The 19,085-nt window shown below is 42.5% G+C and overlaps 1 protein-coding gene across 1 annotated transcript in view; it reads left to right on the forward strand.

Annotated features, from left to right (window-relative positions):
• Window positions 1-12,135: 12,135 nt before the first annotated feature.
• The window catches only part of LOC111665463 (polypeptide N-acetylgalactosaminyltransferase 10-like), a 27,547-nt gene continuing 20,597 nt past the window's right edge, over window positions 12,136-19,085 (forward strand). The window contains exons 1-2 of the mRNA XM_023420478.2: window positions 12,136-12,142; window positions 12,318-12,667. Of these exons, the coding sequence (XP_023276246.2) occupies window positions 12,136-12,142; window positions 12,318-12,667 (357 nt within the window). The remainder of the gene's footprint in view (window positions 12,143-12,317; window positions 12,668-19,085) is intronic.

Below are 19,085 nucleotides of genomic sequence, written 5' to 3' on the forward strand. Positions count from 1 at the left end.
GGTTTGAGCGACACGAAGCTACATCTATATATCATCAGCTGGTCAGGTGACAACAATTTTCATCATTTAGTAACTATTTAAGCTTTTTTTTATCAGGGGAAAAAGACAGTAACTCCATTGTCTTTGAGATTTCTGTTGTTAATCAGACAAAACAAGCTATTTGAAGCCTTCACCTCGGGCTCTGGGAAACTATGAGGTTTTGTTGTTGAGCGACCTCTAGTGGCTGTCGGAATTATGACAGGAAAACAGGAAGTAAGTAAGGTGATGCAAGCCATGTCCCAATTGGGGGGTCGGCATCCTTCTAAGAAGATGTTTACGGAGGATTTTCTGTTTATGTCACCAGCTGATCCCGTCCTTACCGTTGCGTCCCAAACCGCTGTTCCCATCGCCTAGCAACCTTGACAACACTCTGAAGGCCCTTGGTTTTAACAGTTGTAGTGTTGTTAGCCGTTGAACTAAGTCAACGCTGGTTCTTGTATCCACGGCCGGCTGACGACCTTAACCACATTTATCTTTGTAACCATGACGATGACAGATCCTTCAACCTCGTGTTCATTGTCGTTGCCCTCGCTAGGAAAGGTGCGGCCTGTCCGCTGCTGCTCTCACCTGAGGGACAAGAAACATCTGGTATTTTGATCAGTAGTCGTCCTTAATGTCTTTAATATCTTAAAGTCGTAGATGGACGGAGCAGCACTGCACAGTTCTGATCAGGACTTAGACTTTATAATTCACTTGCAGATTATTGTAACAGCAGAGGAGATGAGTTCCTGTACATACTGGTCCCTCTTGAACATGAGATTTCTGTCTCAGTGTGAGTCACCTGAATAAATAAAGGTTTAAGAATGAGTCCTTTTTACTGCTGAGCTCAAAAGTAAAAAAGAAAAACCCTAAATCCCTTTCGCACTTTTTGCAGTTTAGATCCTGGAGGACGCATGTTCAGGCTCCGGACTCATCCTGAATATGACAGTCCCTTAATATATACATGGTCCTTCTCCCGCTCTCAGATCTGGTGTGACAAGTTGAGCATTACATGACATCCCATGAGTGTCATGGAAATGGGCCACGCTGCAAAAGCAATATCAGCTCCAGCTACGAGCACATGCAGAACGCCGAGGGAAATGATGATGGGATTAACATTTAGAGAAAGTGTGTTTTAGAGACATCAGTGTGGGAGACGATTAAAGTAACACAAAAATCTACAACAAGGAGAGACGAGGGAAGGGAAATTAGAAAAACTGTGGGCAGCAGACATTCCCAGAGAACTTATTTAAAGACAACGATCATGCGTGGAGTGATGGGAGGGAAACAAAGGCGTCTGATACAGAGGAAACAACAGAAGACGGTGCGGTGCAGGAAAACAAGATACAACTTTATATTTTATTAACTTTCTGGTTTTTTTTTATCGCATTAACAACGTTGTTATTTCAAAAGTTTCCATGTTTGATCTCACATTCATTTATTTGTTCTCCCTGCAAACGCCATTTATTTGTCAATATATGCAGGAGAATTGCAATCAGACTGAATAAGTTATCTTCAGAGAGAAGAAAGACGGCTCTTCGCATTCAAGTCCAGCGCAAGTATTTAATTATATTAATCATAATGAGACCAAACAGTGTCTTTTCATGTAAGAAGCATAAAAAATTCAGTTCACGATTGTTGTTCCCAAGGTCCAAATACACTGGAGGCTTAAACAAAAACAGGCGGGAACAGAAAGAAAGAAAAAGCAGTCAAGAAATCCTTATAATTAAAATACACATCTGAAGTGAGTTTGAAAATAAGTAAAACTAGAACCACCTCCTCGTGGTCGTATCCCTCCGCCACTCAGACTAGTTCCAGGTCACATCCCTGTTCATCCAGAGTCACAGAAAAATATTAAACGTTTGTGTGAAATTTTGTCCCAATTGCTGTGAAGTCTTGAGTTTTAGCTAAACATCGTTTTGTGGGGTCACACTGACTTTGACCTCTGACCTTTTGAACACCAAAATCTAATCAGTTCATGCTTGAGTCCCATTGTCGTGGACACGATAGATCAGTAAGGCCTTGACAGAACTGACAGAAAAATGAACTGATTACAGCTTGGTGGTTAAAGGTCAAAGGTCACGGTGATGTCACGTTCTCAGGAACGCCCAGAGGGATTTTTCATTAACCTCTGACCTCACAAAACACGTTTTTTTAGCCATTACTCATCAATTCATACAGTAATTATGGGACAATGTAATGAAGTGATGATACTTTATATGCAAAAGGTCAAAGGTCAGCTTCACTGTGACATCATAATGTTCTGAAAAAACACTTCTGGCCATTATTAAATGCTGTGACTCAGGAAGGAGAGACTGTGACCATGTTTCCTGTAACTCGGCCGGTCGATGGAGGAAACAACCAGGAGGAGCTGATTCTAGTTTTATTTTATTTTAAATTATTCCAAACTTTATACCATATGATCGCCCTTTAACCGTTATCACGCACATGCACACACACACACACACACACACACACACACACACACACACAACTCTATGTTATATACTGTAATAACGCTCTCTCTCTCTCTCTCTCTCTCGCTCTCTCTCTCTCTGGAGGTAAAGATGAGATAAAAATACTCCGGGCTACCTGTGAATCCTGCTGTCTGATCTTCAGCAAAAAGAAAAAGGAAAAGAGCACGGCGCTAATTGACTCGCAGAGGTCACGACCCCGGCAGGATTCTATCGATCACCATGACAACTTCACTGACGAGAAGATAAGGACCTGCCACTCCACCGCCGCCTCGGCCTCACAGCTTCACTCTCTCCGCGCGTCATCGATGTGTGTGTGTGTGTGTGTGTGTGTGTGTGTGTGTGTCAAACACACACACACACACACACACTGCAGCTCAGTCCCGACTCTGTCCAGCTGTAATATGTGTCATATGAATCAAGGCTGGGTAGAAACGCCCCATAACGCACCTGAATTAGTCATGTTAAAAAGTTTCTGTCATTATAATCAAGATGGTTCGTCCTCTGGGAAACATGATTGAGCTCAACAGTTCATATTTTAGATTTTAGATTGTGATAAAGTTGATATTTTTAGTCTTAAGAAATGATAATTTCTTAAGATTCCAGTGTCATGGAAACTTTCACAGCTTGAGAATCGAAAATGTTCAACTTTGCCCCCCAATGGTAGGATCAGATCTGACTCGCCAGTTTATTTCAGCTTGTGTCTTGTTTTAATAGTTTTTTACAGAGCAGCTCCTGAGATCATCATCGCCACAGTGAAGCCGGATCAGTCATAAAACACACACTGTCGGACGATTGGATACGAGATAACAAACCCCCAGGTGAGTGTAAATGAAGGCCAGTGCCGTCACTGCCAGCTCCACATGGTTTCATCACTCAAGCAGAGACACTGGCCCTGTATTGATTCATATATATATGTATTAAAAAAAAAAAAAGAGACAGAGCAGAGAGCATCAGTATTATGTCTAGAAACTGCCTGGACGCAGTGATGTGCATTAAAATGTCAGCAGGGAGCCAAAGTGCACGCAGAGCACAGGGTGTTAAATCAGACAAGAAACAGCAAATGACTGTTTTGCATTTCATGTTAAATCAATTTGTATCTCAGTGTTTGTTTAAGTGTTGGCTCGTCCCACTTCCATACAGTCACTGATGATATAATGTTTCTCTGTCTGGCTCCAGGGCAATCATTTTCTGTTTTGAAGCATCGCCCTCTGGTTTCACTTTCCATTAGGAAGACAGCTCCGGAGACTGAAAACCAATACTGTTGATAATGTGTGTTGATAATGATGCACAATACAACACACAGCCTTTTCCTCCCTGTTGAAACCCATTTAGATTCTGCTTTCTATTCACGGCAGCTTTTTCTTTTTTTTTTTAACTGTTTACTTAAAGCTCTGCTAATTGACAATTTTCTAATAGATGATTTTTGTAATGTGAACGAGGTCACTTCACTAACGAACCTCCTCTTTTAGCTCATTGTGTGCTCTCATCTCAGCGCTCTCATCAACAACCATTTACAACAGCAGGTGGCTATTTCCAGCTTCTGATGAGCTCACTGTCCGCCACCTGCCCGGCAACAAACAGCTGACAGACAAAGCGAGAGACTAACTGGTGAAGAAAGTAGAAAATATATCAGATATAGAGCCTGAAGAGAGAGACTCAAAGACTCAAAGGTTTGCCAGCTCGTCAGCCGTTTTTAAGGCAATAATACAATCGGGGTTGTGTCTCTGCAGCTATTGTGAAGTTATTCTGCTCTCTGGATCAGGCCTAATGCCCCGCCCACCACCTGGTCGACAGGTGAAAGAGCAGAGAGTATCAAGATGGTTAGAGGAGGAACCGGATCCAGACCCAGACTCAGATGAGGAGTCTGTTGAGACCAGAATCAGAGACTTAGCGTAGAGGGTTAGCGCAGTTAGCATCTTTTATTTGTTCATGTTGTTTATTAGCTGACAACTGGCAGTGCCTGACACAGTGTTAGCGGTTGTGCTAATGCTAACTCTCGCTCTCTCTGTACTGACAAGGTTTCAGGTGTATTTAGCCCCGCCCCCCTTCCCCACAAGTTGACAGGATTGGTTCCTGAGGTTTGTGACGTATGAAACCCTGAATCTGTGTTTATGAGACTGTCATTGGTTCACTGCAGGTCAAAGTGGAAACACTCAGTCACGGTGTTGATGATTATTTCATCATCATATGTCTGTCTTATATAAAAACATATGGATAAACCAAATCTGACATGACTCAAAACGACTCTTTCTCTCTTTCTCACATTGAGTTCATGTGACATATTAAATATCCTTGTTTAGCATCAAGTCCAGAAATAAATGATCAATATCAGTTAATCTGTGCGTTCGATAAACTGAAACAACAACTCCAAAGCAGCGTCTGAGCTTGAGGAGCAGGATTTGATCTTCTCGTCCGACTCAAAACGTTTGACTGTTCCCTTTAAATATGAGGATGATTAAACTCCTGCCTCTTGTTTCAATAAATCAACTGGAACTTCACATGATGAAATCTGGACCGATCCTCCATGTCGATAAATTCGCCAAGCTCACGCTCCAGAAGTCCGCCCGCCCGTAAACCCCAACACAGTTTACACTGAATCAAGCCATCAAGTAACAGGTAGCCCAGATGCCACCAGTAAATCTGAATTGCCACCTCGAGTGGTGACTGCTGTGTTACATGCCAAGCCGGCCATATGGAGCAGATGCTCCGATCTAATCAGGCGCTTCGACTGTGGCCTTTTTTTTTTATTGCATCAATATCTAGCAGATTATATGGGCTTAATGGACAGGTGGCCACAGGGTAGAGCATGTGGGAGGTTTAAAACGCCTGAGTGAATGCTGCAGGCGTCATTTGCGACTGTACGTGATGGAGGAACAAACATCAAGTTCAAACTTAAAACTCACAGCTGTTTGAACGTGAGGCTTCGTTCATATTTTCTTTGTGTTCAGCTGATGGTTTTAATGTTTTCTGACTCATTAGATAAAGACGTTTTCTAAGCCTTCAGATTGATCTCCTTTCCTCCGGGCTGCTGGTTGAATGCAGTTCGTCTCTGTGAGAACCAAAGTGCGGGAGGAGGAGACCTGAAATTAAGTATACATGAGCTCAAAGTTAATTATTTAAAACCAGAAAAAAAACTTTTGAAGCAGTTGACTTTCTCAGATGTTCAACTTTTCCACAAGCATGTGAACAGAGCCCAGTTACGACACAGTATCCTTACGAATGACTGAGAAATCACCACCTCGTGGTCGTATCCCTCCGCCGCTCAGACTAGTTCCAGGTTACATCTCTGTTTATCCAGAGTCAGATAACATATGAACCAGTTGTGTGTTTGTCATAGCTGCTGTGTGAAGTCTTGAGTAATGGTTAAAAAAGTGTTTTGACCTTTGACCTTTAGCCACCAAACTCTAATCAGTTCATTCCTGAGTCCAAGTTAACGTATTCACCAAATATGAAGAAGAAACATAGTCAGGTTTTGTTGCTAGGCGACATGTAGCGGTCGTGGTAATGATGACGGGAGCGAAGGAGAGACTGAGTCCACGTCAGGAGGAGGAGGAGGTGGATGGATGAATGTGACACAGGAGAGCGGTGTGTTCGATTCCCACGTCAAACCAGCAGTTCAAGTCGTTTCTATTATCCACGACCGTTCGACAAAGGGTTCGGTGGATGGTGGCACGTCCCGTACTAGACTTCATGTAAGAGAGCAGAAGTCAAGTGTTTGAGTTGCCCAACCTTTATGTTTCTCTGAGTTGATAGTTGAAATGTTGAGTTTGAGCCATTTTCCCACCACATCCTTCAAGTTTGTGGAGCTGCAACTCTCCGCCGCGCTGGTCGCTGCCTCACACGCAGGAACATACTACTTGACATGCTCCGTCTGTAACGCACTTTACATTTTACTGCAGTGCAGCTGTCCATCATGCAGCTATCATCGATTGGTTTCATGGCAGGAGAAAACAAGAGTCCTCTCCTCGTCTGCGAGGATCAAAAGGAAACATGTCGCTACATGTTCAGTCGGTTCACGCTGAGCGGAGCCTCCATTAGTGAGACTGACGTTTCACCTGCGTCTGTGTTTATAGGATCATATGGGCTTAACGGGAAGGTGAACACTGGGTACAGCATCTGGGAGTCTGGGTAATGAGGGTTCATGCACACACACACACACACACACACACACACACACACCGTCTTCACACACACTGTGTACAAGCCTTCAGGGATGGCTGCAGGAGTGTAATGGGATTATGAGCAGATGTTGAAGATCGTTAATGTCACATGGAAACTGGGAGGCTGATTGAAGGTCGAGAACTTAATTAAATCATATTTCCAGAAAATTCAAATTCATTTTAGAAAGAATAAATTTATACATGTGGAAAAATTCATTTTTACCATTTGCATAAATACGTTTGAGGCTCTTTATTTATTTATTTATTTATTTTTTATTTATTCGCATTTTCTGCCCATTTTTCTGTCTCCATCTCTTCCTGTCAACAGAAAAACAGTCCGAGCAGCGACCACGAGACGAACCGGAGGAACTGCAGCAACTGTTATTTTGAGTTTCAAAGATTCTGGAAACTTTATAATTAACAACGACCTAGAGATCTCTGGGCCCTGGGCCAAATGATTGGCAGGGGGCTCCTCCAATCAGCGTTCATCACCGTCATATAATAAATAATCTGACACCGACGAAAAATGTACGAAATCCAAACTTTAAAAAAAATTATTATTCCAAGTGTTCACATTAGTAGAATTTTCTAACTATGAACATAAAGAAGAATAAAAACCTAAATAAATATATATGAATATATTATTATATATATTAAATATAAGTTATCTATCCAGCACCTTCTCAGCCTGTTCAGAAGCTCCGCCTCTCCAAATAATATACGTTCTTTTTATTTGTTTATTTTTTATTTTTTGGGACTGTTCAATTCATTATCGCACTAAATCCTAACCTTCGAATCATAAAGCAGACAGTTGTAGCTCCTGGTGTACAGTAACTCTTCCCTTCAGCATGCAGACACGTAACACGTTGACGTGGGCAAAGATTAGCCACATTAACACAGCGGACTGTGTTGGAATCGCTCTCGGTGCTAATCCTGCTCTTTCTGTTCCTGCTCAGGATGCTCGGATAGAGAGAGAGAGAGAGAGAGAGAGAGCAGCTCATTGCTCCCTCGCTCTCCTCGTCCATACCAGCCTAAGTTGTGACAATTCAATCTGTTCGGCTTCGTCTTCCCACATGAATTATGGATGAACCCGGCAGCCTCTGAATATGGTGGGGATTTATGTTGATCGAGCATCCCTGTGCTTTATAACTCCTCCTGCTCGTGTCACAGGCTCAGTGTGGATTTGAAAGAGGTTGTGGAATATAAAAAAAAATTTAAAAAATCAAGGTAATTTGCAGAGCATCAAAGCAAAGCATCCAGTTAGCATGCCTTTATTCCCCTGGTGGCAGACCCAGTGATTGACTGCTGTGTGCTGAAACCCATTAGCTGCATTTACTCTGGCACTGAGTCCTTTCTGATTAACAATTAGCAAGCGTCAGTCCACTTCAGCAGACAATGCAGCGAAGGTGCAGCCGGGGTCATGTAAATAAAGGCCGTGATTTGTGGGAAGATGTTTTTACCCATAATCTAGTTGAGTGCAATTCCAAAACATTTCCAGGTGGAGACAGAGGTTATAGTGCCACTAAAAGGGATCAAAACAACATGTAGTGTTGTTGCTCATTCAGGTTGTTTTCCATTTCCAGACCCCAGCAACCTCTTTTTCTTTTTAAAGGTCCATATCTTAAATATTTTCCGGTGTTTTATCTGAAGTGTTGATCCATATGAAGATGTATGTGTGGTTTTAAGAACCAACTAGAATCGCCTCCTCGTGGTCGTTTCCTCCACCAACCAACCAAGTCACAGGAAACATGCTCGCAGTCTCTCTTTCCTGAGTCACACTGTTGAACAATGACCAGACTTGTATTTGCAGAACATTATGATGTCACAGTGCATTAGACCTTTGACCCCTTTGGATATAAAATGTCATCACTTGATTTTATCCTTACAGACATTTGAGTTAAATTGTGTCATGAGTGTATGAATTTGTGAGTTATGGCCAAAAATGTTTGTGAGGTCACAGTGACCATGACCTTCGACCTTTGAACACCAAAATCTAATCAGTTCATCCTTGAGTCCCCCCTTGTCTCCCTCTGGATGAATTGACTTTCCATCCGTTGTGCCGGGTCAAAACTTTAGTTGATTATTTGTGTCCAAATAACAGAAAACATTTTACTGTAAAATGGTACAATTTATATTATATAGAATAAAATATTATAACGTAATGTTTAGATAAAGTGTCAGTTATAAGCTCTGTTCAAAAGTTTTACTTTTAGTTGTTGTTTGAAACCAATGAGTCAGCAAGTGGGATATTTAGAAGCAAAGTGCTTCATTGTTTTTAAAATTTCTGATCTCAAAAAGTTTTTATCTCAAAATTTTTAACCTCAAAAAAATGTGGCCGTAACCTTCTTCTGTCATTTTCATTCTCTAGAGAACAATGAAAATATTTATTGAGGAGTATTGTTCAGCTATAGAAGCTCTGTGTCTGGTTGTCAGACGAGTCGGGTTGATGTACAATACATATACAACACCACTTCAGTATCAGCTTCCTGTTCACATCCCTTTCTCCCATAATGCAACTGTGCATGTGCACGATGTGAATCTGTGTTCTAGATGTTGTGTTCAGGTTTGTCTCCCTCCGCAGTCTCTTGCTTTTCTGATGTTCAAAAATGCTCCCAGATTTTCTTTCTTTTTTTTTTCTTCTTCTTCTACACGTTTTCATTTCTGCACGATGCATTTGAAGCCTTCTGTTGTGTCAGCCACGCTCCTCCTCTGTCTTGACTCGCATTGATTTTTGTCAAGCACTCTTCAAATCCATAACTCTGCAGGCTGCATGCAGAGACATACTATAGAGGCAGCGGTGGTGCGGCGCTCGCAGGCAGCAGGTATAATACTGATGCAACAGACACAGAAGAAAAGAAAGTCAGCAGGCATAGGCCGAGAACATCACAATAAAAACTGAAAAGATTTTCTTCTCCCTTCGTCTTGTTTTGTGCTGTTTTTCTTCAGTAAACCAACGTTAAAATTGCCATTTATTTCCTGGATATCAACAAAGAAAAATATTAAAGGTCCCATATTTGACACTTTTCCTGTGTTTTATATGAAGCGTTGATCCATAATAAGATATAGCGCCAAATCATAACAAACATTTTCTCAAGGCACTTTACAAAGTAAGGTCAAGACCTTACAGTATAATGGAGAGAAACCAATCAGTTCCCACAATGAGCAGAACGTGGCGACAGTGGGAGGGAAAACTCCTCTATTTTTTTTTTATATTTTAATGGTCCATATTTTCCTCTTCCTATGTGTTTGATTTTGAAGTGTTGATCCATAAGAAGATATAGCCTATTTGTTGTTTTATTTATGGCTTTGTGGCTTCCCTCTGGAGCTCTAGTAACAACAGGTCGCTGAGCCAATCAGAAGAGAGGAGGCTCTGAGCCTCTCTTCTGATTGGCTGACTGTTTTCTGAGTGATCCAATAAAAATATAGCAGATTTCAGGTAAAAACATTCAGAGAAACCAAATCCTGCAAGGTTTGGATGGTGGGTCCAGGTGGGCGGGGCTTGGTGACTGCTTTGTTGTGACATCACAAAGTTCCAGAAGTCCTGACGGCTGGTTTTAAGGCTCAGTTTCTGAATACAGGCTGTGTGCATTTCTCTGTGGACTGAGGCTTTGATACTTTCACAGTATTGATATAGAAGTTAGACCTACTTTATAATCAAACAACACATTGACAGAGACCTTTAGAGGAGCTTTATTAGATGATCATGATCCGAGGATCACGCTCACAGGATAGGTTGTAAATATCCCAGAGACGGGCGTCCAGATGGTTTATGAACCAGACAACAGCTGAGAGATTCTTTTTTTTTTTTTTTTTTATTGTTTGGCCAACTCATAGATCCAGTGTTTATTAGCTGCAGCTGAGTAAATTTAACAGTTTCACCTTGCTCAGATTCTTAATAGACTGTTCACTGTGGAAATGAGAATTACTGTTTTTGATGGAAAAAAAACAAAAAATTTTCCTCCACCAACAATTTTGAAATGCACGAACACATCCCTGCAGCCAGTCTACAAAATACTCTGGCTTTGTTCTGTGCTTACAAAGTAGGTGTGGTGGCTCCCTGGATTTCCAGGATTTCCATCAGAGACACAGCTAAGCTTCATTTCCTCCACCGCCGGCTCGGCCTCAGCTGTGGCGAAGGAGCTGCAGGAGGAACCTGATCATGCCGCTGGTTGTTATTTGAGCGATACAACAGCTTTACTTTCCATGACGTTTCCGACGTGTCGATTTTATTTTGAATGGGTGAAATACTCTTGTAGTTTTCTGTCATTGCGAAGTTGGACTGAAACGTTGTGTATAAAAACATTTTTTTTATTTCACTCTTTCACTAAGGCAACATTCATTTAGAGGGATTTCTCTGCAGCATGTTTAGTGTAGCATAAAACCAAAGGCCTTTTGTCACCAACCAGATAAGGTGACAAAAGCAGGAAATGAGCTCAACAACCCCAGCGCTGCACCGTTTAATAGATTTTGAATGGGACAGCCGAACGGAGGGTTTATCCAAGTGACACCGCTGAATGCAGAAGTCACCGCGGTTTACTCCCCGCTGAGTGGCAAACACAAAACAGCCGCCGTCTGCCATTGTGCATCGAGTGCTGCTAAAATGGTAAAGAGCCATTGTGCAATTGACTGCACAAAACAGATTCAGAAAAGATTCAGGCAGCAAAAGACTGAAGAGGAGAGAAGACACAGAGTGACAGTTTTCAATGGGGGGTGAATAACATTAAAAAAAACAAAAACATGCAGGTTTCTCTTCTCTGAACAAAACGTGGAATAAAATCTAACAATGAAACTTAGTTCAGCCAATCCACTCAAGGAGGAAGCTGTTTCTCTTCCTCACACTTTCTTGACCAGGTGTGAGGTGTTCAGGGTTCGTGTGAGGTGTCATGTTGTCTGCAAGTCTCTAAGATGTGGATCAAGCAGGTGTCCACATGCAGACAGGCTTTATCAGTCTATTACAAATCCTAGCTTTATATATAGTGTACACAGGCTACAAATTGAGTGATAAAATTAAAGGAAACACCAACATAACGTGAGGTGTTAAGGTGCTGAATGACCCCTCCCACTCCCCAAGATTGTGCCTGTATTCATTTATTCACTCGTTGAACACTATGGCATTAAGTGTTTACAAGTAACGGAATCTGGCCTTAAGTTTTCAGACACTGATAGACGCATAGAAAGTGTTTTATATTGACAGAATTAGTGTTAAAGCAAGTTTGGCAGTTTAACAGGGAAGTCAAAACTTTTTGCTTTTGTTTTTCATGATAATCTCCTGAAGGGAGAATTAATGTCAGTTTGTTTTAATTAAAAAAGTGTCCTTAAGTGATTCAAAACAATTAAAACAAAGTGTTTTTCTATTTTGCTTCCTGGCATGTTAACCTTAATTTATTTGTCACTGTTTCAGGATGGATTTACAACATAAACAGGTGGTTGTGAGCCCAGCAAACTGCGTGTCTTATTTCCGAGGTGCACTTGAAGGCAGCATGAGTGGTAAGTCTTGTCAGGGTGATTCAGTCGCAGCTATTTCCCCTACTTTTATCCTTTGTAATCTACTGTCCGTTTTCACCCGGGGGATAAAGTCAATAGTTACATCCTCATTCAAAAACACCCTTTAAACAAATAAATAAAAATAAAAGTCACCCCTCCCTCCCTCCTCCTCCTCCAGCCGAGGCACAGTGGTTCGCTCCCCCTAGCGGCGGAGCTCGCAGCCGCGGCGCGTCACAAGCCCCGGTGTCCGTGCCCCCAGTCACAGTGAAAGTTGTCTCCGCTCAGAAGAGCGGAGGTCCAGGACTCGCCAGTTTCCCCACCGCCGCTGCTTCACACACACGCCGCTGGTTGTTTCCCGGGGAAGAGATGAGGCGGAAAGAGAAGAGGCTGCTGCAGTTCGCCGGGCTGCTCATAGCCGCTCTCCTTTTCCTCCCGAACGTCGGGCTGTGGTCTTTGTACAGGGACCGAGTGTTCGACAACTCGCCCGACACAGTGGACGGTCCGGGCGGCGGCGTCCCCCCGATACAGGTAAGAGAAAAGCTCGGCCGCGCGCGGGTGGCTCAGTGTGGCGTGTCGTGGCGTGTCGGCGAGGGCTCGTGTCCTCCTCCTCCCCCCCCCCCCCCCCCCCCCCCCCCTCCTCCTCCTCCTCCTCCCCGGGTTGTCTCGCTGTGTTTACGCGGTGACGGTTCCCACCAGAAATACTTCAAATGTTAGTTTGTTCGCTGCAGAAAATGAGATTCAGCGGCTGAAACGCTGCGCACTTCCCCCGCTGTCTCTGAGCTCCCCGTCCCCTCCCCTCCCCTCCTCTCCTCTCCTCTCCTCAATACATCAACCTTGACAATTCCCATCGTGTGTGTGCATTTATGTACTTATGTATGCATGTATAAATGTGTGTGTGTGTGTGATGTGATTTACAAGATGGACCCTCTTTCTGGCACCGTGTCAGCGTGGCAGGTCATTAGTTACGGCGGCCAGGATGAGCGGGGAGCCACGTAGTAGCTAACCCGGAGCTAGGCGTCGCAGCGAAGTTGCAGTAACGGGGGAGTTCAGGAAGTTGTCAGATGTTCCTGAAGGCGCTGCTGCGTTCACAAGGTGCAGCTCAGGGTCAGGCTCCGGGGTTGTGTGTGTCCACTCAGTCATGATCCCCCCCCCCTCCCCCAAATTAAATCCTCATCCTCCTTTTCGCTCATGGAAGTTTGTGTGGGGGAGTTGGTTTGTTGTTTCAGTGTTGTTGGTCACTTTTGTCATTAATTATTGAGTTTATAAAATGTCAGGAAATGTGAGCTTCTCTTTTTTTTTTTTTTTTTTTTTTTTAGTTTCCCATTGGTCAGATTTGCGTGTTTAGTTGTTTATTCTGTCTTTGTCGTGTCCAATAATACAACACAAAGCCTAATGACTTTCAAGTTATAATGATACAAAAAAAAAAAAAAAACGTAAAATAGCAGCAAATTCTCATATTTGAGAAGCAGGAAGCAGAAAATGTTCCTTTGATAAATGTTGTTGTTAACTTTCCAACTTTGGATAAGTTGTGGTGATACAAGTTTGGAGAGAATCCTGGAGAAAATTGACATAATCAGGATTTTCTATGAATCAGAATTTGGGATTTCCTTAAAGACTTTAAGACTTGTGCATCGGTTGATACTGAGCACTGATCCATTATGGATGTTAAACTCTCTGTGCAGCATGAACAGACACATAATTGTCGTTTATCATCTAATTTGACTGTCAATCATAAAACAACAATACATCTAGTAATAATTCCTGCACTAGTTTTCCTAACATCTGAACCACCCCTTCACATTTAAAGCACAATGTACACGTTGCCTTTTTTTTTTTTTTTACTGGTGGGACTTTCCAGTTTAACAAGTGGCCAAATTTCTGACATTTTTCTAACGGCTAACATAGTTCCAAGGGGCTGCACAGCTTTACTTCCTGTTTTAGAGCAGTGCAGAAGAATTGATTTATGGGGAAATTGATTTTATCCTGGTGTGAAACTAGTCGCTGATACTCTGATCCAGGGTTTTAGCAGGAGCTGATGCTAGTAACTGCAGCTAGTATCAGTTTCATTTACCCATATCAATGTTATTTCCTCCTTCTAATGATGCATTTATGACGACATCCCATGTCCGGTTGCAGTCAGGAATAAGTTGCATCTTAAACAGGGTTTAAAATGTGTTTTGACTGAACTGCAGACAGAATATTTTCATCAAGACTCTGAAAGGATTTTGGGAATAACTTCACAAGATGGTGCTTTCAAGGTCTGTTTATTTCTCGAGGAATACAGGGGCCTGTTTATGTGGCTTGGATTGAATCATCAGTGCAGAAGTCATAAAAGCTAAAAGGGGGGAAAGAAAAAAGATGAGATGCACAAGCTGTTGTGTTGGTCCACATAAAAATTCAAAAGAACCCAAACCCAAACGGAGCCAGTGTGGCAGACAATAGTAGCCCCTCTTATTCAAATGAGACAGAATCTGCTGAATGGAGGCTTTCATGGGTGGTGTGTGTGTTAGTGGTGGTGTGTGTGTGTGTTAGTGGTGGTGTGTGTGTGTTAGTGCTGGTGTGTGTGTTAGTGGTGGTGTGTGTGTGTGTGTGTGTGTGTTGGTGGTGTTTATCCAGATGCAGCAAACTTGCTTGACTGGACTCTATTGTAGGTGTTTAGTGCGAAGGACTGAGTGAAGCTCAGCACTGATGCGTTACATGTATCTTCATGCAGAATTAAACTAGAATAATGTATCAAATGGTTCCGGAAACAATTAATTTCACGATCTCTTCATTGTTCGGTCCATAAATCCACATCAAAAGTCCACAGTGTTGTCTCTCCCCTTGTCTTGTCGTTATCAGCGGCTGAAGCTAATTTGCAGGCTGGATCGTGGGCGATGATAACGCCGACTTGTTCTGCACAGATTCCCTCCAAGGATCTCTCTCTCTCTCTATCTCTCTCTTTCTCTCTGCTCAAGTTTGGATTTGATATTTTCAAATGACAAGAAATGTTACGAATGGGATTAAGGGACATCTACAAGACCGGGGAAAATCCTGTTACAATTTAGCAAACTGTGATAACAGCTGTCAACCAACCCAGAGCGGTTTGATCACAGACAGGCTGATTTGAGGAAAAAAAAAAAAAAAATGATGCTGACTTTCTCCAATAATGGAAGAGCTTTTTAAGGCAAACAAACATTTGTAAGTAGTTTAACAAGCCTCAGATCCTTCAGCCAAACAAGGTCGGCAGGTTTTTAAACCACAAACGCCTCGTGTAAAAACAGCCGTGACTGGAACATGCCGACCTGATTCTCTCCTGCACATTAGCTGTTATTAACTATTGTTCCGCTGTCATCACCTGAGCGGAGACGCAGACGTGGTGAAGATGTAATTCAATTAGTGGGCTTTGCCCCGAAGGTTAGTGTTACAGGTATGGGTGTGCTACTGACATGAAGTGACGAGCAGAGGTGGACAAAGCTCACAGCTCCATGAGTCACAGTGTAGGTCAGATATTACTCCAATAAAAGTGAAAGTTGATCTGTCAAATTCGTATTTATTTATTCATCTGGATTCCCATCAGCCACTAGCAAGGTAGCTACTACTCTTCCTCCTCAACTGAACAATTACATCATAATGCAAAACAATAAAGAAAATAAGAAAATAACGTCAAATACAAACCAACAGTAAAACTACTAATAATGATAATAACAACAGTGACAGGTTGCCACGCTTTAAACAGTCAGTAAAACATCTGACACTGAAAACAAAAGCAGCTTATACAGTGACCGACAGCCCTGAAATAAGTTTGAAAAACACAATGGAGATGAGTGACCTGGAGATGAGACCTGACGGATCTGTTTTACCGGTCTGCACGGCGGCTAGCAGCTCAGTGGAAAAGGAGCCAATCGGCTTTTATTAGCAGGTTTACACATGTTTAAGAAAAGAAAGAAAAAACCTGCTTATAGCTGCTAATTGTTGTGGAAGACGGTTATGACATTGCATCGCTAGGTTTAAACTGAGCTGTTCAAACATGACTGAGTGTAGGAGTTGGCTGTGATTGGTTTTTCCTCCTGTGATGAACACACTGTATGGTGTATCACATTTATTTTCAAAATAAAAGCAAATGCATTCCACTGAAAGTAAGAGTACTTCATAGAAATGTGGTGCAGTCACAAGTACAAAATTTGTCTTTTAAGTGTAGTGGAGTAAAAGTCATAATACTACTCGGGTAAAGTAGAGATGTCCAGTACATGCAGGACACTGGCCTCAGCCCAGCACAGTGTCTTTCTCCGAAGGCGTTGACCCCTGCACTGAGCTAATGCTAACACCACTGTGTCAGCTACAGCAGCTATAAGTGGTGTAGGCCGGGGGATGAGTGTTTCATACTGCTGTAGCAAACAGGAGCTGCTTCAGAGCCTCCCCGCCGTGACAGTGACAGAAAGGTAATTTGCACATTTCCACGTCTCTTATTAAGGATGCCTGTTGAAGCAGAGGTGGCTCAGCTTCCTCCTGTCTGCTCCAGCAGCTCAGGTTAAGTGGAGATTAGAGGAGATGAGAGCGGCAGGTAAAAGTAAAAAAAATAAAAAAGAGGCTGTTTCACCTGTTAAGTTTAGATTTTCCTTAAAATAAAAACCCAAAACCTTAAGTCCTCTCCTTCAGCTTTCCTTACAATGTTCACTGAAGTATTTAATGTCTTCCCCTTATCTTGGTCTTATACTTAAGGAATCACTTGACTGATTTTTTCTCTCATCACATGTCTTGTGTTGAATAAAAACATCACATGGATGTTAACGTGGGGGGTCTTTAATTAGCGACTCTAACTTGCCTGTTGGCGTGAGTGGTTGTCAGGACGATGTGTCGTCTTGCTGGCTTCTTCTCTTTAGTCTCTTTAACTTATTTGGGACCAGTTCTTCCACCAGTTCTTGATGTGGGACAGCCACGTCGTTTTCACCTGAGACTGTTCGATGATGTTTTTTCTGTTGCTTGCTTGACAGTGTTTTGTTGTATAAATCTTGTATTGTAAATCTTCGGCTGTTGTCCCCAGTCTCAGCTGTGGCACAGCGGCATGTTCAGCAAAGTTTGCAGTGATTTTTAGGTGTTTATTCCCGGGACAGTCCAGGATTTGATGATGACGAGTATCACATGCTGCGTCTGCACTGTCGCTGATGTGAATATGTTGTTCTCCTTAAAAAAAGTTTGCAAAAGTCGTCTGACCTTCGACCTGAACTTCTAACCTTTGGGTTTCGATCGAGAGAGCGGATGCTCAGCTGCCTCCAGCGACTGTAACTCAGGACTTCCTGTAGCTGCTTCGCTGTCGCGGCAAAATTCAGGCTTTTGGTGTGAAGCACTTTCAGATGGAACCGGCATGAATTATTGATTAATCAGTCGACTGCGAAATGAATCAATAATTAACCTTTTAAGTCACAACTTCTGAGATGTGAGGAGCTGCTTTTCATTCTCTGCCTGGCAACCAAAAAATTTCAAAGATGTTCATCAGGAAACGGGTGTCACTCGTTGTACTCATACCTTGACAGGTAATGGTCCTTATTGTTGAAAATTACTCTAATTATCAACTAATAATCCAAAGGTTAATTGCTAGGAGCCTTATATAAGTGCTAGAGCCCCACCCAGCCTGAACAGATCAATGTATGTCAGCTCACGTGGAAACATAGCTCAGACCACATGTTCCATATCTCCACATAGTTTTCATGGTTTCCCAGGTCAGGTTCCATTCCTGGGGCCCAGTGGACTCTCTCTCCCCCGCTAACTGGATGTAATCAGCAGTGGTAGAAGTCCAGAAGATAAGGTGTGTGCTGTTGAAGGGGAAGCTGACTGAGATTCACGGCCCTGTCACAGACAAATGAGAATCATACAGGCTTCTGTACACTGGAGGCTACATTTATGAGCCACACGCTGTAGGCTGGATTACTGTTCATTCATCACTGCGGGACCTTGGGCATTTCGCCTCTGACACATGTACAGCACACTGCCTGACTTACCCGCACTGAGACACGCTCTTAAATATATATATATATATGTACTGCTCTCAGAGCCAGGAGAAGGTCAGTCAGCGACCGTCCGGTCTTATTAATGAGCAGAGCTCAAAGTAAACAAGGGCGAGTTTGTAGAACGACTCGGGACAAAGACACGTCATCAGAACTTCTTGTAATTACTCCTTTCTGCTTCAGGAGCTGCAAATTGTACAAAACCACAAATCCTTTCTCTAGAACAAACTGGTTTTCTGAATAAATACCCCCAGTGCTTGACTCAGATTTTGAATTCCCTGGCTGTCTGCTTGTGATGTATTCCTACCCCACAGTCACAATGCAAATCAGATATTTGTTTGACCCCTCTGTCCTCCAGGACTCCCAGGGGCCTCAAACAAACACTGAAAGTCTCGTCCGTTTTTGAGGAAAGATAAACAAACCCTTGATGCTTTATTCATTTCCGTCTTACCTACTGGAAACTGTTTTGTTTTTTCTCTTTTGGCGAGCACATTGTGGCTGTAATTAGGCGGCGAGTGTGCAGAGGCATGATTGGACCTTATGAAATCATTTAATGGACTCATTTAGTTTGTAGCCGTAGATTGTAGAAAAGCTAATATTTTCATAGGAGGGGAAAAAACTGGAACTCCCTCTGCACACATCGACATAATGATGTTTATTATGCAGCCACTTAAAGGTCCGTATTTTACAACAGACAAGTTTCTCCACCAGGGTATTTACTGAGTTTACCAGGTTAAAGTTAAAGCTCCTTTTTTTCTTCTTCTCTTTTGTTTTGAAGTGTTGATCCATAAGCAGATATCAAAACCATCTCAGTGTAGTTTAACATCTCCTCTCTCAGGCTTCTCTCTGGAGCTCTAGTAACAACAGGTCGGTGAGCCAATCAGAAGAGAGGAGGCTCTGAGTCTCTCTTCTGATTGGCTGACTGTTTTCTGAGTGATCCAATAAAAATAAAGCAGATTTCA

This window comes from Seriola lalandi, unplaced genomic scaffold (assembly GCF_002814215.2).
Source record: "Seriola lalandi dorsalis isolate HSWRI2012SDOR001 ecotype SW California unplaced genomic scaffold, Sedor1 jcf7180002054645, whole genome shotgun sequence".
Classification (NCBI taxonomy): Eukaryota; Metazoa; Chordata; class Actinopteri; order Carangiformes; family Carangidae; genus Seriola; species Seriola lalandi.